At 40.6% G+C, this 24,200-nt stretch overlaps 1 protein-coding gene across 1 annotated transcript in view; it reads left to right on the top strand.

Moving 5' to 3' along the window:
* Window positions 1-23,865, top strand: part of LOC131946063 (alpha-1,3-mannosyl-glycoprotein 2-beta-N-acetylglucosaminyltransferase) — a 32,971-nt gene extending 9,106 nt beyond the window's left edge. The window contains exons 2-13 of the mRNA XM_059306699.1: window positions 226-409; window positions 2,277-2,385; window positions 3,229-3,331; window positions 3,988-4,102; window positions 4,925-5,063; window positions 5,452-5,586; window positions 7,951-8,041; window positions 11,227-11,331; window positions 12,396-12,486; window positions 21,622-21,795; window positions 22,409-23,129; window positions 23,261-23,865. Of these exons, the coding sequence (XP_059162682.1) occupies window positions 284-409; window positions 2,277-2,385; window positions 3,229-3,331; window positions 3,988-4,102; window positions 4,925-5,063; window positions 5,452-5,586; window positions 7,951-8,041; window positions 11,227-11,331; window positions 12,396-12,486; window positions 21,622-21,795; window positions 22,409-22,522 (1,302 nt within the window). The 5' untranslated portion in view covers window positions 226-283 and the 3' untranslated portion in view covers window positions 22,523-23,129; window positions 23,261-23,865. The remainder of the gene's footprint in view (window positions 1-225; window positions 410-2,276; window positions 2,386-3,228; window positions 3,332-3,987; window positions 4,103-4,924; window positions 5,064-5,451; window positions 5,587-7,950; window positions 8,042-11,226; window positions 11,332-12,395; window positions 12,487-21,621; window positions 21,796-22,408; window positions 23,130-23,260) is intronic.
* The last annotated feature ends 335 nt before the right edge of the window (window positions 23,866-24,200 follow it).

Genomic DNA, 24,200 nt, shown 5'->3' with positions numbered 1-24,200 from the left:
TATATCATAACCAACAGTAGAGACAATAGTTCTGTTTGAATGTAATAACGTTATGCCCACAAAATAAACCATCTTGTGTTAAAAATAAAATGTGAAAATTCAATAGTTTAATTGCAGCTGCCACCCCAACTTCCATTCTAGGCTACAGCCTTTATCTAAACCATCCCTCCCATAATGATTAACTCAGGTGAAAACTTTTGTTCACACCCAGCCAACCTAGCGCAGGTGTTGTCAGCTTGATGGGATGGTGATCTGGTGCTAGTGGGATGTCAGCAACACAGGAATGCTGTGGAAATTCCGGCTCAAACCAACCAAATCAACTTTGTTCGTGCTGTTGGTGGTATTGTTGACAGTTGTGGTATGGAACTTCCTCACCTATCGCTCCTTCAACAGGAGACATTTTGATCAGGTCAGTAGTAGATTTTTCATGTCAGCTCCTTCAACAGGAGACATTTTGATCAGGTGAGTAGTAGATTTTTCATGTCAGCTCCTTCAACAGGAGACATTTTGATCAGGTGAGTAGTAGATTTTTCATGTCAGCTCCTTCAACAGGAGACATTTTGATCAGGTGAGTAGTAGATTTTTCATGTCATCTCCTTCAACAGGAGACATTTTGATCAAGTGAGTAGTAGATTTTTCATGTCATCTCCTTCAACAGGAGACATTTTGATCAGGTGAGTAGTAGATTTTTCATGTCAGCTCCTTCAACAGGAGACATTTTGATCAGGTGAGTAGTAGATTTTTCATGTCAGCTCCTTCAACAGGAGACATTTTGATCAGGTCAGTAGTAGATTTTTCATGTCAGCTCCTTCAACAGGAGACATTTTGATCAAGTGAGTAGTAGATTTTTCATGTCAGCTCCTTCAACAGGAGACATTTTGATCAGGTGAGTAGTAGATTTTTCATGTCAGCTCCTTCAACAGGAGACATTTTGATCAGGTGAGTAGTAGATTTTTCATGTCAGCTCCTTCAACAGGAGACATTTTGATCAGGTCAGTAGTAGATTTTTCATGTCAGCTCCTTCAACAGGAGACATTTTGATCAGGTGAGTAGTAGATTTTTCATGTCAGCTCCTTCAACAGGAGACATTTTGATCAGGTGAGTAGTAGATTTTTCATGTCAGCTCCTTCAACAGGAGACATTTTGATCAGGTGAGTAGTAGATTTTTCATGTCAGCTCCTTCAACAGGAGACATTTTGATCAGGTGAGTAGTAGATTTTTCATGTCAGCTCCTTCAACAGGAGACATTTTGATCAGGTGAGTAGTAGATTTTTCATGTCAGCTCCTTCAACAGGAGACATTTTGATCAGGTGAGTAGTAGATTTTTCATGTCAGCTCCTTCAACAGGAGACATTTTGATCAGGTGAGTAGTAGATTTTTCATGTCAGCTCCTTCAACAGGAGACATTTTGATCAGGTCAGTAGTAGATTTTTCATGTCAGCTCCTTCAACAGGAGACATTTTGATCAGGTCAGTAGTAGATTTTTCATGTCAGCTCCTTCAACAGGAGACATTTTGATCAAGTGAGTAGTAGATTTTTCATGTCAGCTCCTTCAACAGGAGACATTTTGATCAGGTGAGTAGTAGATTTTTCATGTCAGCTCCTTCAACAGGAGACATTTTGATCAGGTCAGTAGTAGATTTTTCATGTCAGCTCCTTCAACAGGAGACATTTTGATCAGGTGAGTAGTAGATTTTTCATGTCAGCTCCTTCAACAAGAGACATTTTGATCAGGTGAGTAGTAGATTTTTCATGTCAGCTCCTTCAACAGGAGACATTTTGATCAGGTGAGTAGTAGATTTTTCATGTCATCTTGTCAAAGGTTTGTTCGGCAAATGTTCAAAGCAATGAATTTAAGATCATTGGTTTTGTAAAGATGATAGATTGATTTATCCTGTTCAAATACTGACATTTTTATTTTTAGGGTTAACTTACCGTAAATCATTGTCTTTTTCTAAAAACAATGTGAAGTGAATTGTGTCTAGAGTTTATTATGAAAACATGTGCAGCCAAACCCAGAAGTCTTGTGTTGCCTTTTAAACAAAAGTGAAGCAACTCATATCATTGAGAATCTTTTATTTCCTGTTTAAACATTTTAAGCTAGGCTTAAAATTATTAAAACACCTTGTTTGAATAAAACACCAAAACAATTTAGACTTGCCAGTGTATAAACAAATACAACTTTAAGATTTGTAAACAAATACAACTTTAATATGTGTAAACAAATGTAACTTTAACATGTGTAAACAATTGCGATAAAATTCATGTACTTCCAGATTCGAGAAAAGGAAGCTTATTTCATCAGCAAATTATCACATTTGGAAAGAGATATAAAAGAGGAAGTGACTGCTAACGCAGAGCTCTTAGACAGGCTAAGAAAAGCAAGTTAGTGATCTACGCTTTTATTTTTTACTGTCAAATTTTAAAAGTTGTCAAGTTAGTGATCTATGCTTTTTTCTTCTTTTTCTATCAAATTTAAAAAATGTATCATGTTTTTACAAGCTTTTATTTAACTCACTTCCTCTGTCGTCAGTCCAGACGGAAACGCAGGAGTGAAAATTCGGACAGTTCTACTTGACCGATACGATTCACATTTGGCACGTGGGTCAAGACATGAAGACAATGCAATCTGAAACTAAATTTGACTTAATTGGATGCCTAATTGATTTTTAATGAATTAATTAAAATTTGGACCGAATTAGTAGGCATGTCTAGCCAACCACACCACACGCGTCATCACCTTCAATAGCTGCGCCATCACGTAATGGCTGCGTTCAAAAACCATTGCGCGCCTACTGAACGTGGTGATGTTCAGTAGGCGCGCAATGGTTTTTAGTCATGTAACTCTATTGTAAATAAAACATGTAAAGTACTGAAAAAAAATTCATAAAAAACGTTTTAATAACAAGCTTTTATGTAATGATGCACTAAAAAGTAGAAAATAAATTATAGACTACTATTTAAATAACTATAAAGAAAAGCGTGGGTGTCTTCCTTAACATTAGTAAAGGTATCCAATAGATACTAAAGTGACCCACGCTTTTCTTTATAGTTATTTAAATAGTAGTCTATAATTTATTTTCTACTTTTTAGTGCATCATTACATAAAAGCTTGTTATTAAAACGTTTTTTATGAATTTTTATACTACAGCAGTTTGTTTTTACTACAAAGTTTATTAATATCTGACATGTAACAAGCAGAAGAGTGATACAGTTTTTTTGTTTCAGACCCCTTCATCAACCTACCCAAAGGCAAGGAAGGAGTTTTTCCAGTTTTAGTGATAGCATGTAACCGTGTGTCAGTCAACAGAGCTTTAGACAAGTTGTTAGAGTAAGTTAGACAAGTTGTTAGAGTAAGTTAGACAAGTTGATAGAGTAAGTTAGACAAGTTGTTAGAGTAAGTTAGACAAGTTGTAGCAGTAATTTAGTCAAGTGCTCACAGTAAGTTAGACAATTTGTATGCTACAGCCAACTTTTTAGGTTAAATTCTGACCTAGACAAGGGTCACCATTGCAACATTGTACCATGAACTGATGGCAAGAAATAAAGTCATCTTGACCTTGACGTCATCTTGACCTTGACTTCTACAAATGGATGGTGTGGCCAGCACTATGGCCAGCCAGCCTTAGTCTCCCCAGCCTTAGGTATCCATCAGGACCCAGGGTAGTCTTGTAGTCCAGAGACTGTACTGACATCAGAGCTCCATACCTTTGGGGTAGCAGCCAAATGCTCTATAAATTGACCACACTGTCCTTTTTATGGCAAAAAGTTATCTTTATTTATAAATAACTAGAACTTTTAAAAATTTGTGGGCGTGTCATAATTGTCTTGCAGGTACAGAGTCAATGCTACCAAGTTCCCTATTGTGTCATAATTGTCTTGCAGGTACAGAGTCAATGCTACCAAGTTCCCTATTGTGTCATAATTGTCTTGCAGGTACAGAGTCAATGCTACCAAGTTCCCTATTGAGTCATAATTGTCTTGCAGGTACAGAGTCAATGCTACCAAGTTCCCTATTGTGGTTAGCCAGGATTGTGCTCATGAGGACACGGCTAAAGTTATACTGCAATATGTCACCTCTCACAATATTTCATTGGTCAAAGTAAGTGGTAGCTTAGTTACCTCACACATTTGTCAAAGTAAGTGCTTGCCTAGTTACCTCACTCATTTGTCAAAGTAAGTGGTAGCTTAGTTACCTCACTCATTTGTCAAAGTAAGTGGTAGCTTAGTTACCTCACACATTGGTCAAAGTAAGTGGTAGCTTAGTTACCTCACACATTTGTCAAAGTAAGTGCTTGCCTAGTTACCTCACTCATTTGTCAAAGTAAGTGCTTGCCTAGTTACCTCACTCATTTGTCAAAGTAAGTGCTTGCCTAGTTACCTCACTCATTTGTCAAAGTAAGTGCTTGCCTAGTTACCTCACTCATTTGTCAAAGTAAGTGGTAGCTTAGTTACCTCACACATTTGTCAAAGTAAGTGCTTGCCTAGTTACCTCACTCATTTGTCAAAGTAAGTGCTTGCCTAGTTACCTCACTCATTTGTCAAAGTAAGTGGTAGCTTAGTTACCTCACACATTTGTCAAAGTAAGTGGTAGCTTAGTTACCTCACTCATTTGTCAAAGTAAGTGCTTGCTTAGTTATTTCACACATTTTTTAAAGTAAGTGCTTACTTAGTTACCTCACACAACAATTGTCAAAGTAAGTGTAGTTGTTGCCCTAAGCAACAATATACCTCAGTGATTGATTCAAATTGTTGTTGTTGTTGCCCCTAGCAACCATATACCTCAGTGATTGTTTCAAATTGTTGTTGTTGTTGCCCCTAGCAACCATATACCTCAGTGATTGTTTCAAATTGTTGTTGTTGCTGCCCCTAGCAACCAGATACCTCAGTGATTGATTCAAATTGTTGTTGTTGTTGCCCCTAGCAACCAGATACCTCAGAGATTGCTGTTCCCAAGGCTCACAGTAAGCTGGTCAGCTACTACAAAGTGGCCAGACACTTCAGATGGGCCCTTGAGCTGATGTTTGTCCATCTGGATTTTAATGCAGTCATCATTGTTGAAGGCAGGTGTTTTCATGCATTTATTTTTTAATTAAAGTCAGCATCACCAGAACACTGACACTTTTATGACTTTTTCTGTGACATGTGCGGATGATATAGAAATAGTGCTAGACTTTTGTGAATATTTATCTTTTTCTGTGACATTTGCGGATGATATAGAAATAGTGCTAGACTTTTGTGAATATTTATCTTTTTCTGTGACTTTTGCGGATGATATAGAAATAGTGCTAGACTTTTGTGAATATTTATCTTTTTCTGTGACTTTTGCGGAAGATATAGAAATAGTGCCAGACTTAAATGAATATTTCTTTTTTTCCGTGACTTTTGCGGATGAAATAGAAATAGTGCTAGACTTTAATGAATATTTCTTTTTTTCCGTGACTTGTGCAGATGATATAGAAATAGCGCCAGATTTTTATGAATATTTCTCTGCCACCTACCCCCTCCTGCATGCGGATCCAAGCCTGTACTGCATTTCAGCCTGGAGTGACAACGGCATGGAGGGAAAGGTCTCTGGTGAACCAGGTCAGCATCTCATTGTACAATCTGGACATCTGACCATCTTTATACTCAATTTTGTTAGCTCTGACGTTACATCTGACCATCTTTATACTCAATTTTGTTAGCTCTGACGTTACATCTGACCATCTTTATACTCAATTTTGTTAGCTCTGATGTTACATCTGACCATCTTTATACTCAATTTTGTTAGCTCTGACGTTACATCTGACCATCTTTATACTCAATTTTGTTAGCTCTGACGTTACATCTGACCATCTTTATAGAACAGATTTTTTTTTAATTTTGTCATAACAGGCCGACTGTATAGAACAGATTTATATTTTGTTATAACAGGCCGACTGTATAGAACAGATTTATTTTTTGTTATAACAGGCCGACTGTATAGAACAGATTTATATTTTGTTATAACAGGCCGACTGTATAGAACAGATTTATTTTTTGTTATAACAGGCCGACTGTATAGAACAGATTTTTTTTTAATTTTGTCATAACAGGCCGACTGTATAGAACAGATTTATATTTTGTTATAACAGGCCGACTGTATAGAACAGATTTATATTTTGTTATAACAGGCCGACTGTATAGAACAGATTTATATTTTGTTATAACAGGCCGACTGTATAGAACAGATTTATTTTTTGTTATAACAGGCCGACTGTATAGAACAGATTTATATTTTGTTATAACAGGCCGACTGTATAGAACAGATTTATTTTTTGTTATAACAGGCCGACTGTATAGAACAGATTTATATTTTGTTATAACAGGCCGACTGTATAGAACAGATTTATTTTTTGTTATAACAGGCCGACTGTATAGAACAGATTTATATTTTGTTATAACAGGCCGACTGTATAGAACAGATTTATTTTTTGTTATAACAGGCCGACTGTATAGAACAGATTTATATTTTGTTATAACAGGCCAACTGTATAGAACAAATTTATTTTTTGTTATAACAGGCCGACTGTATAGAACAGATTTATATTTTGTTATAACAGGCAGACTGTATAGAACAAATTTATTTTTTGTTATAACAGGCCGACTGTATAGAACAGATTTTTTTTTAATTTTGTCATAACAGGCCGACTGTATAGAACAGATTTATTTTATTTTGTTATAACAGGCCGACTGTATAGAACAAATTTATTTTTTGTTATAACAGGCCGACTGTATAGAACAGATTTATATTTTGTTATAACAGGCCGACTGTATAGAACAGATTTATATTTTGTTATAACAGGCCGACTGTATAGAACAGATTTATTTTTGTTATAACAGGCCGACTGTATAGAACAGATTTATATTTTGTTATAACAGGCCGACTGTATAGAACAGATTTATTTTTTGTTATAACAGGCCGACTGTATAGAACAGATTTATATTTTGTTATAACAGGCCAACTGTATAGAACAGATTTATTTTTTGTTATAACAGGCCGACTGTATAGAACAGATTTATATTTTGTTATAACAGGCCAACTGTATAGAACAGATTTATATTTGTTATAACAGGCTGACTGTATAGAACAGATTTATTTTTGTTATAACAGGCCGACTGTATAGAACAGATTTATATTTTGTTATAACAGGCAGACTGTATAGAACAGATTTATTTTTGTTATAACAGGCAGACTGTATAGAACAGATTTATATTTTGTTATAACAGGCAGACTGTATAGAACAGATTTATATTTTGTTATAACAGGCCGACTGTATAGAACAGATTTTTATTTTGTTATAACAGGCCGACTGTATAGAACAGATTTATATTTTGTTATAACAGGCCGACTGTATAGAACAGATTTATTTTTGTTATAACAGGCAGACTGTGTAGAACAGATTTATTTTTGTTATAACAGGCAGACTGTGTAGAACAGATTTATATTTTGTTATAACAGGCAGACTGTATAGAACAGATTTATATTTTGTTATAACAGGCCAACTGTATAGAACAGATTTATATTTTGTTATAACAGGCAGACTGTGTAGAACAGATTTATTTTTGTTATAACAGGCAGACTGTATAGAACAGATTTATATTTTGTTATAACAGGCCAACTGTATAGAACAGATTTATATTTTGTTATAACAGGCAGACTGTATAGAACAGATTTATTTTTGTTATAACAGGCAGACTGTATAGAACAGATTCATATATTTTGTTATAACAGGCCAACTGTATAGAACAGATTTATATTTTGTTATAACAGGCAGACTGTATAGAACAGATTTATTTTTGTTATAACAGGCAGACTGTGTAGAACAGATTTATTTTTTGTTATAACAGGCCGACTGTATAGAACAGATTTATATTTTGTTATAACAGGCCAACTGTATAGAACAGATTTATATTTTGTTATAACAGGCCGACTGTATAGAACAGATTTTTTCCCTGGTCTTGGCTGGATGCTGGAGAAAAGTTTGTGGTTGGAACTGAGAGAAACCTGGCCGGCCACGTATGTATTGTAGTAGCCAGACATCTGTTATAGTCTTTTACTCAGGGCAGCCATCTGTTATAGGCTTTTACTCAGGGCAGCCATCTGTTATAGGACTGGCTCAGGGCAGCCATCTGTTATAGGCTTTTACTCAGGGCAGCCATCTGTTATAGGCTTTTACTCATGTCAGCCATCTGTTATAGGCTTTTACTCAGGGCAGCCATCTGTTATAGGCTTTTACTCAGGGCAGCCATCTGTTATAGGCTTTTACTCAGGGCAGCCATCTGTTATAGGCTTTTACTCAGGGCAGCCATCTGTTATAGGCTTTTACTCAGGGCAGCCATCTGTTATAGGCTTTTACTCAGGGCAGCCATCTGTTATAGGCTTTTACTCAGGGCAGCCATCTGTTATAGGCTTTTACTCAGGGCAGCCATCTGTTATAGGACTAGCTCAGGGCAGCCATCTGTTATAGGACTGGCTCAGGCAGCCATCTGTTATAGGCTTTTACTCAGGGCAGCCATCTGTTATAGGCTTTTACTCAGGGCAGCCATCTGTTATAGGACTGGCTCAGGCAGCCATCTGTTATAGGCTTTTACTCAGGGCAGCCATCTGTTATAGGCTTTTACTCAGGGCAGCCATCTGTTATAGGCTTTTACTCAGGGCAGCCATCTGTTATAGGACTGGCTCAGGGCAGCCATCTGTTATAGGCTTTTACTGGCTCAGGGTACCTTAGATCACACACACTAGAAGAGTTGGTTGTCTCTCACCTGACATTACCTCACACCTCTTGTCTCACCTGACATTACCTCACACCTCTTGTCTCACCTGACGTCACACCTCTTGTCTCAACTGACATTACCTCGCACCTCTTGTCTCACCTGACCTCACACCTCTTGTCTCACCTGACATGACCTCACACCTCTTGTCTCACCTGACCTCACACCTCTTGTCTCACCTGACCTCACACCTCTTGTCTCACCTGACCTCACACCTCTTGTCTCACCTGACCTCACACCTCTTGTCTCACCTGACATGACCTCACACCTCTTGTCTCACCTGACATTACCTCACACCTCTTGTCTCACCTGACCTCACACCTCTTGTCTCACCTGACCTCACACCTCTTGTCTCACCTGACCTCACACCTCTTGTCTCACCTGACATGACCTCACACCTCTTGTCTCACCTGACATGACCTCACACCTCTTGTCTCACCTGACCTCACACCTCCTGTCTCACCTGACCTCACACCTCTTGTCTCACCTGCAGGGATGTGACTTTTCCGAATTTTTGCGGAAATCCGATTTTTCCGTTTCAGTTGCGATTTTCCTCCGCTGATTTAATTTTCGCCGAATTTTTCCGCCGACTTCCAATTTTTGTCGATTTTTTACAAAGTTTTAAAAATTAGGAAAAAAAAAACGAAAATGTCTTCTACGGAAAGGGCCGACATGCTCATTCCACTTATTCGTATGTAAATTTAAATCGACAACTACTGTACTAAGGTCAAACGGACACTCGAATATGAGCATTTCTTTTTTATTGGTCGATTGCGCTAGGTTTGACGGTCCTAGATCAAGATTAAATGTAGATTAAGATTCGGAATTTCGGCGGACTTTCGAATTTTTCAATGCACTCTTTTTTAGTCCAAATTTTCCGCTGATATTTTCAGTTAACTATTAATCAAAAACACGGGAAAAGGTAATCTAAAATAATGCAGTTATTTAAATGAAACTTACATCTCTTAAGCCTGGTAATCTAGCTATCGATATAGCCTAATTTACCTATCGATATTTTAACCCGCCTAAACCTAGAGTTTCCCTCTGCTTCTATTTTATTTCGCAATCTCAAATTAATATTGCAATCCTTGTAAAAGGTGACTATGAGGACTCGACTAATCCGCCCCACCTCGTAGCAACGGTGGCTCTTGTGACCTCACCTTGACCCCAAGTACGTGTTCGGTACTGCTTGTGGGGAAAAAAATGACGTCACACCCAACTTCAAATAGCTGTTCCAGCAATACATATGCTTCGCTTCGTAGGCCTACAGATTAAAAAAAAAAATACTAAACTCAACGTGACTACGACCGTGTCGTGTTTGTGGAAGAAAAAATACGTTCAGACTGTTTTTAAATTTTTAATAAGGGGTCTTCCATAAATAACGTCACACTCGTAAGATAGTGTAACGTCATATTTTTGTATTTTAAAAAAGTAATGTTAGAAACAACTGCATTTTAGCCGCTATTAGAAAACTGTTGTAAAACATTGTAATAGAAATTGAATAAAATACCCTCTGTTGGTCGACCTCAGTCAATATTTTAGAAAAAAATCGATGCTTAAAAAAAAATTAATTTTGAGGAGGGGGGGGGGGGGAGCATTTGTTGGCTGAGGTGTAACTTCATTATAGGGGGGGGGGTCTGGCTTTTGTAGGAGAGAGGGGAGGTAAATATCGTCAAAAAAACGTGGATGACCCCTAACACTGACAATTTACATTTATTCCAAAAAAAACATAAATATCGATGTCGCTTGGCTATCAAAATGATTAACTTTGGTTCACACATCAGACCCTTTCTAATTTTAGCTAACCTGGTCCATTTCATTTTTCCATCACATGAACCTAAAATTTTCAAATTATAACTAATCTTAATCTAGGGTCTTTACAGTTGGAGACAAATATTTTTACCAATCCAATCTTTAAAATAATATATATTAGGCATTAGACCCCCTATTAAAAAATTGAAAACAGGAGTACATCTAGAATCTACATAGATTAGTACAGTTTAAATTAGCTTCATGGTAAAATAAAACTTAATTGCTACTTTTGTTACATTGTAGTTTTTAAAAAGTTGTTTATAAGGTAAACATTAAATTGCAATTAGACAAGACTTTCAATGTTATTTTAGAGTAACATAAACTTCTTGTATTTAAAATATTAACTTCATTAAACAATTAATTAGTACAATAACAGTATGAAGCTGCTTAACTGCGATAAAAAGTAGATAAAACATTGAGTTATTATCCAACATATTGAGTTATTATCCGAAGAAAATTTCCTAATTTTTTTTCCTGGTCTGGTCTCATCCCTGCACCTGACCTCACACCTGTTGTCTCACCTGACCTCACACCTCTTGTCTCACCTGACCTCACCCCTCTTGTCTCACCTGACCTCACCCCTCTTGTCTCACCTGACCTCACACCTCCTGTCCACAGGTTCTGGGATGATTGGCTTCGTGCTCCTGATCAACGCAAAGGGAGGCAATGTATTCGTCCTGAAATTAGCAGGACCAAAACTTTTGGCTCAAAGGGTGTCAGCAAGTAGGTTTTTTGAAGGGTGTCAGCAAGTAGGTTTTTTTAAAGGGTGTCAGCAAGTAGGTTTTTTAAAGGGTGTCAGCAAGTAGGTTTTTTTTTTAAAAGGGCTCAGCAAGTAGGTTTTTTTTAAAGGGTGTCAGCAAGTAGGTTTTTTTTAAAGGGTGTCAGCAAGTAGGTTTTTTTAAAAGGGTGTCAGCAAGTAGGTTTTTTTAAAGGGTGTCAGCAAGTAGGTTTTTTTAATGGGTGTCAGCAAGTAGGTTTTTTTAAAAGGGTGTCAGCAAGTAGGTTTTTTTTAAAGGGTGTCAGCAAGTAGGTTTTTTTAAAAGGGTGTCAGCAAGTAGGTTTTTTTAAAGGGTGTCAGCAAGTAGGTTTTTTTTAAAGGGTGTCAGCAAGTAGGTTTTTTTTTAAAACGGTGTCAGCAAGTAAGTTTTTTTAAAGGGTGTCAGCAAGTAGGTTTTTTTTTAAAACGGTGTCAGCAAGTAAGTTTTTTTTTTAAAAGGTTTCGACACAGTCCATGTTGACAGGGTCCATGATGACAGGGTCCATGATGACAGGGTCCATGTTGACAGGGTCCATGTTGACAGGGTCCATGTTGACAGGGTCCATGTTGACAGGGTCCATGTTGACAGGGTCCATGATGACAGGGTCCATGTTGACAGGGTCCATGTTGACAGGGTCCATGTTGACAGGGTCCATGTTGACAGGGTCCATGTTGACAGGGTCCATGATACAAAAACAAAACTGTGCACAAGCTTATGTCAACAGTGAAAATATTTTCTAAAGGCATGATATCCAAATGATGAGAACTGTGTTAGAGAACACTTAGACTTTAGACAGTTAAGGGTGGATAGGTGATACATTGATCTGACAGTGGAGAGGTGGAGGGGTGATATGGTAATCTGATAGTGATCTTGCAAGTCTGTTTTGACCAAGTGACCCTGTTTTGACCAAGTGACCCTGTTTTGACCAAGTGACCCTGTTTTGACCAAGTGACCCTGTTTTGACCAAGTGACCCTGTTTTGACCAAGTGACCCTGTTTTGACCAAGTGACCCTGTTTTTGATGTTTCAGTGGGGCCTACTACACCAAATACCTGCAGCATATCAAGCTGAACACGGAGTTTGTTCCCTTTACACTGCTCAACCTATCCTACCTAGAGCAGGTAATTTACTTGCTGTGTTTGTTTAGCCTGCTGACTTTAAGATGCTCACTGTAAACTGAGGTTAACCTGTGTTAGATACTCCATTTTTCAGACATTCATCATTTACTAGACAGTTTTCACACATTGATTTAGTTTAGAAATTAGCTTTGACCTAATGGGTCGAACAGACGGACACATTGTTTCAACATTTTTTACAATGAGGTAGATGTCTGTTGTACAGTGGAGAAATGAATAACTTAATGATGTGATGTGAGAAGTTTAACCTTGACATTTCTACTGTAGGTGGGAGAGCTAGCCTGACATTTCTACTGTAGGTGGGAGAGCTAGCCTGACATTTCTACTGTAGGTGGGAGAACTAGCCTGACATTTCTACTGTAGGTGGGAGAGCTAGCCTGACATTTCTACTGTAGGTGGGAGAGCTAGCCTGACATTTAGGTGGGAGAGCTAGCCTGACATTTACACTGTAGGTGGGAGAGCTAGCCTGACATTTAGGATGTAGGTGGGAGAGCTAGCCTGACATTTCTACTGTAGGTGGGAGAGCTAGCCTGACATTTCTACTGTAGGTGGGAGAACTAGCCTGACATTTAGGATGTAGGTGGGAGAGCTAGCCTGACATTTAGGATGTAGGTGGGAGAGCTAGCCTGACATTTAGGATGTAGGTGGGAGATCTAGCCTGACATTTCTACTGTAGGTGGGAGAGCTAGCCTGACATTTACACTGTAGGTGGGAGAGCTAGCCTGACATTTACACTGTAGGTGGGAGAGCTAGCCTGACATTTAGGCTGTAGGTGGGAGAGCTAGCCTGACATTTACACTGTAGGTGGGAGAGCTAGCCTGACATTTACACTGTAGGTGGGAGAGCTAGCCTGACATTTAGGATGTAGGTGGGAGAGCTAGCCTGACATTTACACTGTAGGTGGGAGAGCTAGCCTGACATTTACACTGTAGGTGGGAGAGCTAGTCTGACATTTACACTGTAGGTGGGAGAGCTAGCCTGACATTTCTACTGTAGGTGGGAGAGCTAGCCTGACATTTCTACTGTAGGTGGGAGAGCTAGCCTGACATTTCTACTGTAGGTGGGAGAGCTAGCCTGACATTTACACTGTAGGTGGGAGAGCTAGCCTGACATTTATACTAGGTGGGAGAGCTAGCCTGACATTTACACTGTAGGTGGGAGAGCTAGCCTGACATTTCTACTGTAGGTGGGAGAGCTAGCCTGACATTTACACTGTAGGTGGGAGAGCTAGCCTGACATTTAGGATGTAGGTGGGAGAGCTAGCCTGACATTTACACTGTAGGTGGGAGAGCTAGCCTGACATTTCTACTGTAGGTGGGAGAGCTAGCCTGACATTTCTACTGTAGGTGGGAGAGCTAGCCTGACATTTAGGTGGGAGAGCTAGCCTGACATTTCTACTGTAGGTGGGAGAGCTAGCCTGACATTTACACTGTAGGTGGGAGAGCTAGCCTGACATTTAGGATGTAGGTGGGAGAGCTAGCCTGACATTTCTACTGTAGGTGGGAGAGCTAGCCTGACATTTACACTGTAGGTGGGAGAGCTAGCCTGACATTTAGGATGTAGGTGGGAGAGCTAGCCTGACATTTACACTGTAGGTGGGAGAGCTAGCCTGACATTTAGGATGTAGGTGGGAGAGCTAGCCTGACATTTAGGATGTAGGTGGGAGAGCTAGCCTGACATTTACGCTGTTGGTGGGAGAGCTAGCCTGACATTTACACTGTAGGTGGGAGAGCTAGCCTGACATTTAGGATGTAGGTGGGAGAGCTAGCCTGACATTTACACTGTAGGTGGGAGAGCTAGCCTGACAGTTAGGATGTAGGTGGGAGAGCTAGCCTGACATTTAGGATGTAGGTGGGAGAGCTAGCCTGACATTTAGGCTGTAGGTGGGAGAGCTAGCCTGACATTTCTACTGTAGGTGGGAGAGCTAGCCTGACATTTCTACTGTAGGTGGGAGAGCTAGCCTGACATTTACACTGTAGGTGGGAGAGCTAGCCTGACATTTAGGATGTAGGTGGGAGAGCTAGCCTGACATTTAGGATGTAGGTGGGAGAGCTAGCCTGACATTTACACTGTAGGTGGGAGAGCTAGCCTGACATTTAGGTGGGAGAGCTAGCCTGACATTTACACTGTAGGTGGGAGAGCTAGCCTGACATTTCTACTGTAGGTGGGAGAGCTAGCCTGACATTTAGGATGTAGGTGGGAGAGCTAGCCTGACATTTAGGCTGTAGGTGGGAGAGCTAGCCTGACATTTCTACTGTAGGTGGGAGAGCTAGCCTGACATTTCTACTGTAGGTGGGAGAGCTAGCCTGACATTTAGGATGTAGGTGGGAGAGCTAGCCTGACATTTAGGATGTAGGTGGGAGAGCTAGCCTGACATTTAGGATGTAGGTGGGAGAGCTAGCCTGACATTTACACTGTAGGTGGGAGAGCTAGCCTGACATTTAGGTGGGAGAGCTAGCCTGACATTTACACTGTAGGTGGGAGAGCTAGCCTGACATTTAGGATGTAGGTGGGAGAGCTAGCCTGACATTTCTACTGTAGGTGGGAGAGCTAGCCTGACATTTACACTGTAGGTGGGAGAGCTAGCCTGACATTTAGGATGTAGGTGGGAGAGCTAGCCTGACATTTACACTGTAGGTGGGAGAGCTAGCCTGACATTTAGGATGTAGGTGGGAGAGCTAGCCTGACATTTCTACTGTAGGTGGGAGAGCTAGCCTGACATTTACACTGTAGGTGGGAGAGCTAGCCTGACATTTACACTGTAGGTGGGAGAGCTAGCCTGACATTTAGGATGTAGGTGGGAGAGCTAGCCTGACATTTCTACTGTAGGTGGGAGAGCTAGCCTGACATTTAGGATGTAGGTGGGAGAGCTAGCCTGACATTTAGGATGTAGGTGGGAGAGCTAGCCTGACATTTAGGATGTAGGTGGGAGAGCTAGCCTGACATTTAGGATGTAGGTGGGAGAGCTAGCCTGACATTTAGGATGTAGGTGGGAGAGCTAGCCTGACATTTAGGATGTAGGTGGGAGAGCTAGCCTGACATTTAGGATGTAGGTGGGAGAGCTAGCCTGACATTTACACTGTAGGTGGGAGAGCTAGCCTGACATTTACACTGTAGGTGGGAGAGCTAGCCTGACATTTAGGATGTAGGTGGGAGAGCTAGCCTGACATTTCTACTGTAGGTGGGAGAGCTAGCCTGACATTTAGGATGTAGGTGGGAGAGCTAGCCTGACATTTACACTGTAGGTGGGAGAGCTAGCCTGACATTTACACTGTAGGTGGGAGAGCTAGCCTGACATTTAGGCTGTAGGTGGGAGAGCTAGCCTGACATTTAGGATGTAGGTGGGAGAGCTAGCCTGACATTTAGGATGTAGGTGGGAGAGCTAGCCTGACATTTACACTGTAGGTGGGAGAGCTAGCCTGACATTTAGGATGTAGGTGGGAGAGCTAGCCTGACATTTCTACTGTAGGTGGGAGAGCTAGCCTGACATTTAGGATGTAGGTGGGAGAGCTAGCCTGACATTTAGGATGTAGGTGGGAGAGCTAGCCTGACATTTAGGATGTAGGTGGGAGAGCTAGCCTGACATTTAGGATGTAGGTGGGAGAGCTAGCCTGACATTTAGGATGTAGGTGGGAGAGCTAGCCTGACATTTAGGATGTAGGTGGGAGAGCTAGCCTGACATTTACACTGTAGGTGGGAGAGCTAGCCTGACATTTACACTGTAGGTGGGAGAGCTAGCCTGACATTTAGGATGTAGGTGGGAGAGCTAGCCTGACATTTCTACTGTAGGTGGGAGAGCTAGCCTGACATTTAGGATGTAGGTGGGAGAGCTAGCCTGACATTTACACTGTAGGTGGGAGAGCTAGCCTGACATTTAGGCTGTAGGTGGGAGAGCTAGCCTGACATTTAGGATGTAGGTGGGAGAGCTAGCCTGACATTTAGGATGTAGGTGGGAGAGCTAGCCTGACATTTACACTGTAGGTGGGAGAGCTAGTCTGACATTTAGGATGTAGGTGGGAGAGCTAGCCTGACATTTCTACTGTAGGTGGGAGAGCTAGCCTGACATTTAGGATGTAGGTGGGAGAGCTAGCCTGACATTTAGGATGTAGGTGGGAGAGCTAGCCTGACATTTAGGATGTAGGTGGGAGAGCTAGCCTGACATTTACACTGTAGGTGGGAGAGCTAGCCTGACATTTACACTGTAGGTGGGAGAGCTAGCCTGACATTTAGGATGTAGGTGGGAGAGCTAGCCTGACATTTCTACTGTAGGTGGGAGAGCTAGCCTGACATTTAGGATGTAGGTGGGAGAGCTAGCCTGACATTTAGGATGTAGGTGGGAGAGCTAGCCTGACATTTCTACTGTAGGTGGGAGAGCTAGCCTGACATTTAGGATGTAGGTGGGAGAGCTAGCCTGACATTTCTACTGTAGGTGGGAGAGCTAGCCTGACATTTAGGATGTAGGTGGGAGAGCTAGCCTGACATTTCTACTGTAGGTGGGAGAGCTAGCCTGACATTTAGGATTTAGGTGGGAGAGCTAGCCTGACATTTACACTGTAGGTGGGAGAGCTAGCCTGACATTTAGGATGTAGGTGGGAGAGCTAGCCTGACATTTCTACTGTAGGTGGGAGAGCTAGCCTGACATTTAGGATGTAGGTGGGAGAGCTAGCCTGACATTTACACTGTAGGTGGGAGAGCTAGCCTGACATTTAGGCTGTAGGTGGGAGAGCTAGCCTGACATTTAGGATGTAGGTGGGAGAGCTAGCCTGACATTTCTACTGTAGGTGGGAGAGCTAGCCTGACATTTACACTGTAGGTGGGAGAGCTAGCCTGACATTTAGGATGTAGGTGGGAGAGCTAGCCTGACATTTCTACTGTAGGTGGGAGAGCTAGCCTGACATTTAGGATGTAGGTGGGAGAGCTAGCCTGACATTTAGGATGTAGGTGGGAGAGCTAGCCTGACATTTAGGATGTAGGTGGGAGAGCTAGCCTGACATTTCTACTGTAGGTGGGAGAGCTAGCCTGACATTTACACTGTAGGTGGGAGAGCTAGCCTGACATTTAGGATGTAGGTGGGAGAGCTAGCCTGACATTTAGGATGTAGGTGGGAGAGCTAGCCTGACATTTACACTGTAGGTGGGAGAGCTAGCCTGACATTTACACTGTAGGTGGGAGAGCTAGCCTGACATTTAGGCTGTAGGTGGGAGAGCTAGCCTGACATTTAGGATGTAGGTGGGAGAGCTAGCCTGACATTTAGGATGTAGGTGGGAGAGCTAGCCTGACATTTACACTGTAGGTGGGAGAGCTAGCCTGACATTTAGGATGTAGGTGGGAGAGCTAGCCTGACATTTCTACTGTAGGTGGGAGAGCTAGCCTGACATTTACACTGTAGGTGGGAGAGCTAGCCTGACATTTAGGATGTAGGTGGGAGAGCTAGCCTGACATTTAGGATGTAGGTGGGAGAGCTAGCCTGACATTTACACTAGGTGGGAGAGCTAGCCTGACATTTAGGATGTAGGTGGGAGAGCTAGCCTGACATTTACACTGTAGGTGGGAGAGCTAGCCTGACATTTACACTGTAGGTGGGAGAGCTAGTCTGACATTTACACTGTAGGTGGGAGAGCTAGCCTGACATTTCTACTGTAGGTGGGAGAGCTAGCCTGACATTTACACTGTAGGTGGGAGAGCTAGCCTGACATTTACACTGTAGGTGGGAGAGCTAGCCTGACATTTCTACTGTAGGTGGGAGAGCTAGCCTGACATTTCTACTGTAGGTGGGAGAGCTAGCCTGACATTTCTACTGTAGGTGGGAGAGCTAGCCTGACATTTACACTGTAGGTGGGAGAACTAGCCTGACATTTACACTGTAGGTGGGAGAGCTAGCCTGACATTTAGGATGTAGGTGGGAGAGCTAGCCTGACATTTACACTGTAGGTGGGAGAGCTAGCCTGACATTTACACTGTAGGTGGGAGAGCTAGCCTGACATTTACACTGTAGGTGGGAGAGCTAGCCTGACATTTACACTGTAGGTGGGAGAGCTAGCCTGACATTTCTACTGTAGGTGGGAGAGCTAGCCTGACATTTAGGATGTAGGTGGGAGAGCTAGCCTGACATTTCTACTGTAGGTGGGAGAGCTAGCCTGACATTTAGGATGTAGGTGGGAGAGCTAGCCTGACATTTCTACTGTAGGTGGGAGAGCTAGCCTGACATTTAGGATGTAGGTGGGAGAGCTAGCCTGACATTTAGGATGTAGGTGGGAGAGCTAGCCTGACATTTACACTGTAGGTGGGAGAGCTAGCCTGACATTTAGGATGTATGTGGGAGAGCTAGCCTGACATTTAGGGTGTAGGTGGGAGAGCTAGCCTGACATTTCTACTGTAGGTGGGAGAGCTAGCCTGACATTTAGGATGTAGGTGGGAGAGCTAGCCTGACATTTCTACTGTAGGTGGGAGAGCTAGCCTGACATTTCTACTGTAGGTGGGAGAGCTAGCCTGACATTTAGGATGTAGGTGGGAGAGCTAGCCTGACATTTCTACTGTAGGTGGGAGAGCTAGCCTGACATTTACACTGTAGGTGGGAGAGCTAGCCTGACATTTAGGTGGGAGGGCTAGCCTGACATTTAGGATGTAGGTGGGAGAGCTAGCCTGACATTTAGGTGGGAGAGCTAGCCTGACATTTAGGATGTAGGTGGGAGGGCTACCCTGGGAGCGCTACCCTGTGTGTTGTAGACTAGCTGCTGAGTCCACCCCACCCGCCATGTTTATTTGTGTTCTCTTTAACTTTTGGCTAGGCTTGAAGCAGCTCAGGTTCTTTTCATTGCTTGAGGCCATGTGACTGAGGTCAACCAATGGCAGCTCTGTCACATGACTGAGGTAAACCAATGGGCATGCAGCTCTGATGGTTCTAGTGTAGCTGCATGCTAGGTTTCTTTAGCTCATCTGTTGCATGCTGGGATCTCTGTCACAGGTGTCCAGTCTTGTCATGGGTTGCATGTACCAAACTTGCATCACTTGGATCAACCTAAAGGTCTAACCTGCTGATTGAATTCTATCCCTCTCTTCAAGCTTACAAAAACTGAGCTCATATTTTTATGGCAAAATTAAAAAAAATAATACTACAGAGCTACAATTAAAATACTATTCAAGAAATCTGTATAATATTGTGACAAAAAAACTTAAGAAATGTGCATTTCCAAATCTCCTTTACTTAGACCATTTGTAACGTCTTTTTATTTCAACTTTTTTTGCTTACTAAGAGTAAATCTGTCCAAAGCACCCACCCAAAAGTTCTACTGCATCAAGTCTTCTGGTTTTTTTAATTTTATTTTTTTATCAGACAATTTTTTGTTATTGTTGAGGTTATTTGGTCGATGGTTTTTTTTTTACATGAGAATTTGATTGCACCTTATGTGGTCTATTGAACATTTCACTAATAACAATGTCGCCCAACAACAGCTTGCCTACAAGGATTGAGTTGATGACACTTTACTAATAACAATGTCACTCAACAACAGTTTGCCTACAGAATTGAGTTGATGACATTTCACTAATAACAATGTCGCCCAACAACAGCTTGCCTACAAGAATTGAGTTGGTGACATTTCACTAATGATAACGTGATGCATCAGATCATGACCTACTTCTCCACACTCTCCACGGACTGTAGACTAACTGCATGTACAAGGCCAACACTTTGAGGCTTATTCTGTTTTGTTAACAAATCACCTACTAAATGACCTTTTCTCAACAACAAAATTTTTATTTCATAACCCAGACACTTTTGCTTACCTTATGAATTCTTCTACAAGTTTTTCTCTATCTGCACCTGTAGTTTGATATTTTCACTTGGTTTCTGAAAGTTGATTCAAATCACTTGTAATATATCTGGTGGGTCATGGACTTGTTTTTAGAGAAACTTACACATACTTACATGCATGCACATACACACTGTATATATATATACATAGTTTAGTGTCTAAACTAAAGACATAGGAGTAGAGTGATTTACCTTTACAATAACAGAAAATGCTACATTTAAAAATTTCAAAGTGTTCAAATATTGAATCTACCATGTTGTGCTACATTAAAAAATTTCAAAGTGTTCAAATTTTGAATCTACCATGTTGTAGACACAGAAAGTGCTACATTTAAAAATTTCAAAGTGTTAAAATTTGAATCTACCATGTTCTGGACACAGAAAATGCTCCATGCTAAAGTCTATAAATACTCAGCATTCCCTCAGCTAATCAATATATTCTATAACTCTTTGAATTGATAGTAATTGGTGTACAGGTAATTATTGAATAGTCAAGTATTGGTATGTCTTTAATTTTAATTATGTATACTATTGTATAGTTTTTAGTATGACATTTCTGTATACAATAGTATAGTTTGTTGTATGACATTTCTGTATAGTCATTTGTATACTTTTAACATATTGTGGGTTGTATGATATTTACAATGTAGTCAGTTGTATGATATATCCTGATAATCAGTGTATGACAATGACCTTATAGTCAGTATATGACAATGACCTTATAGTCAGTGTATGACAATGACCATATAGTCAGTGTATGACAATGACCATATAGTCAGTGTATGACAATGACCTTATAGTCAGTGTATGACAATGACCATATAGTCAGTGTATGACAATGACCATATAGTCAGTGTATGACAATGACCATATAGTCAGTGTATGACAATGACCATATAGTCAGTGTATGACAATGACCATATAGTCAATGTATGACAATGACCTTATAGTCAGTGTATGACAATGACCTTATAGTCAGTGTATGACAATGACCTTATAGTCAGTGTATGACAATGACCATATAGTCAGTGTATGACAATGACCATATAGTCAGTGTATGACAATGACCATATAGTCAGTGTATGACAATGACCATATAGTCAATGTATGACAATGACCTTATAGTCAGTGTATGACAATGACCTTAATGTCAGTGTATGACAATGACCTTAATGTCAGTGTATGACAATGACCATATAGTCAGTGTATGACAATGACCATATAGTCAGTGTATGACAATGACCTTAATGTCAGTGTATGACAATGACCATTATGTCAGTGTTACGTGATGCAAGTTTGACCCCCAGGTGACGTACAACCAGACGTTCACTAGCCAGGTGTACAGCGCACCCCTCCATGAGGACCCTGACGTAGTGTTCCATCCCCTGGCCAACAATGATACGGCCGTACGGTTTGAGTACTCGGACAAACCACGTTTTGTCAAGCTGGCCGGGACATTTGGTGTTATGGAGGACTTTAAGGTAGGACATTATGGGGGACTTTAAGGTGGGACATTATGGGGGATTTAAAGGTAGGACATTATGGAGGACTTTAAGGTAGGACATTATGGAGGACTTTAAGGTAGGACATTATGGAGGACTTTAAGGTAGGACATTGTGGGGGATCTTAAGGTAGGACATTATGGGGGACTTTAAGGTAGGACATTATGGGGGATTTTAAGGTAGGGCATTATGGGGGATTTTAAGGTAGGACATTATGGGGGATTTTAAGGTAGGGCATTATGGGGGATTTTAAGGTAGGACATTATGGGGGACTTAAAGGTAGGACATTATGGGGGACTTTAAGGTAGGGCATTATGGGGGACTTTAAGGTAGGGCATTATGGGGGACTTTAAGGTAGGACATTATGGGGGACTTTAAGGTAGGACATTATGGGGGACTTCAAGGTAGGGCATTATGGGGGACTTTAAGGTGGGACATTATGGGGGACTTTAAGGTAGGGCATTATGGGGGACTATAGGGGGGGGGACGTTATGGATGAATAGATTTCTACCAATAAGCTACCAGAAGAATTGGGTACCTTCAAGGCCTGTATTCTGGCATGCTCTAAACAAATGTGTATGTTACTTTACAGGCAGGTGTAGCCAGGACGGCGTACAATGGCGTGGTGACCTTCATGCACAAGGGGAAGAGGGTCTACCTTGCCCCACCCCCCAACTGGGGGGGATACAATGTTTCCTGGTACTGAAACTCTGATCCTCCAGGACCTGTTGGTCATTCATGTCAAGTTCTTGTAAGTCATGTCATTTACCTGTATGTCAATGATCACAGATAATGTATTGTCATCTCATGCTTCTGTGTGCTGCAACTTAAGTACAACTTCAAATGACATGTTAGGCTGACCTACTGGTCAAGTACAACTTCAAATGACATGTGTAGTTAGCTGACCAAGTGACTTGTGTTGGTCAAGCTCCACATGTAAAATAGCTGATTTATACAGGTCTACATGAAAATTCTATCAAACAATGAAAACAAACAGCTAATGTTCATGGAAAGGTGGTCATGACAACAATGAAAACAAACAGCTTATGTTCATGGAATGGTGGTCATGACAACAGCTTGTGAGTTGTTGGGTACGGTGGTGCTGGTTGTATTGTCAGATGTCATAGGTTTGTCATCTAAATGTCAGATGTCATAGGTTTGTGGTTAAAATGTCAGCTTTTTGCCTCAGATTTTTATTAAAAATGTCACTTTTATAGTATGTGATCAAAATGTCAGTTTTTTGCCATAGTTTGCGATCAAAATGTCAGTTTTTGGCCATATTTGTGTGATCAAAATGTCAGCTTTTTGCCATAGTTTGTGATCAAAATGTCAGTTTTTTTGCCATAGTTTGTGATCAAAATGTTAGCTTTTTGCCATATTTGTGGGATCAAAATGTCAGCTTTTTGCCATAGTTTGTGATCAAAATGTCAGTTTTTTGCCATAGTTTGTGATCAAAATGTCAGCTGTAAGCCAATCACCTGACATAGCAAGGTTGTGATATTTTAAGATTGACCAAATAATTAATGTTGATAAAAAACTATTTATTGCCAATGTTTGTGTTGATGATATGAATAGTTTATTGAATACTTTTTGATGACCTATTGAATAGTTTATTGAATACTATTTGATGACCTATTGAATAATTTATTGAATACTATTTGATGACCTATTTAAGAGTGGGTGTTACTGCTACTTTTTACATTTTTTTTTTTTTTAATGAAAGATTTATTTTTAGAATGTATTTTACTTGAATCATTCCCCTATTTACTTTTTTATTGAACTATTTAAAAAATGAAATCCTTTTCACTATACAATATGTAGTCATCTATTTTTCTTCCATTTAACCACACTAGCATAATGAACCAGTTTTATTTCTTATGAAATGTCCACTGTCCCATCTTTTATGAAATGTCCAGTCCCATCTTTTATGAAATGTCCACTGTCCTATAAAATGTCCACTGTCCTATAAAATGTCCACTGCCCTATAAAATGTCCACTGTCCTATAAAATGTCCGCTGCCCAAAAAATGTCCACTGTCCTATAAAATGTCCACTGTCCTATAAAATGTCCACTGTCCTATAAAATGTCTACTGCCCTATAAAATGTCCACTGTCCTCTAAAATGTCCCATCTGTTATTTATAACTTACACCCATCCATCCCATGTTTTTAAATGGATGTTTTTTTTTTTTTGTTTGATGTTCCTGAACAATTTGAATATATTTTTGATTTATTGGAATCCTTTAAAGGTTGGCCAACAATCCTTTCCTAAACAGAGTTCACTCGACCACTCTACTTCATCTGCCCTATGTTGGGTTTAGACATGTTATTTATTTTATTTGGGGCCGACAAAAATGGTTTCAATTGTCACTTTTTTTAAATTCAA

Source organism: Physella acuta, unplaced genomic scaffold, assembly GCF_028476545.2.
Source record: "Physella acuta isolate Inbredline_101_S28 unplaced genomic scaffold, ASM2847654v3 ptg000544l, whole genome shotgun sequence".
NCBI lineage: Eukaryota > Metazoa > Mollusca > Gastropoda > Physidae > Physella > Physella acuta.
This window is presented reverse-complemented; position numbering and strand designations above follow the sequence as displayed.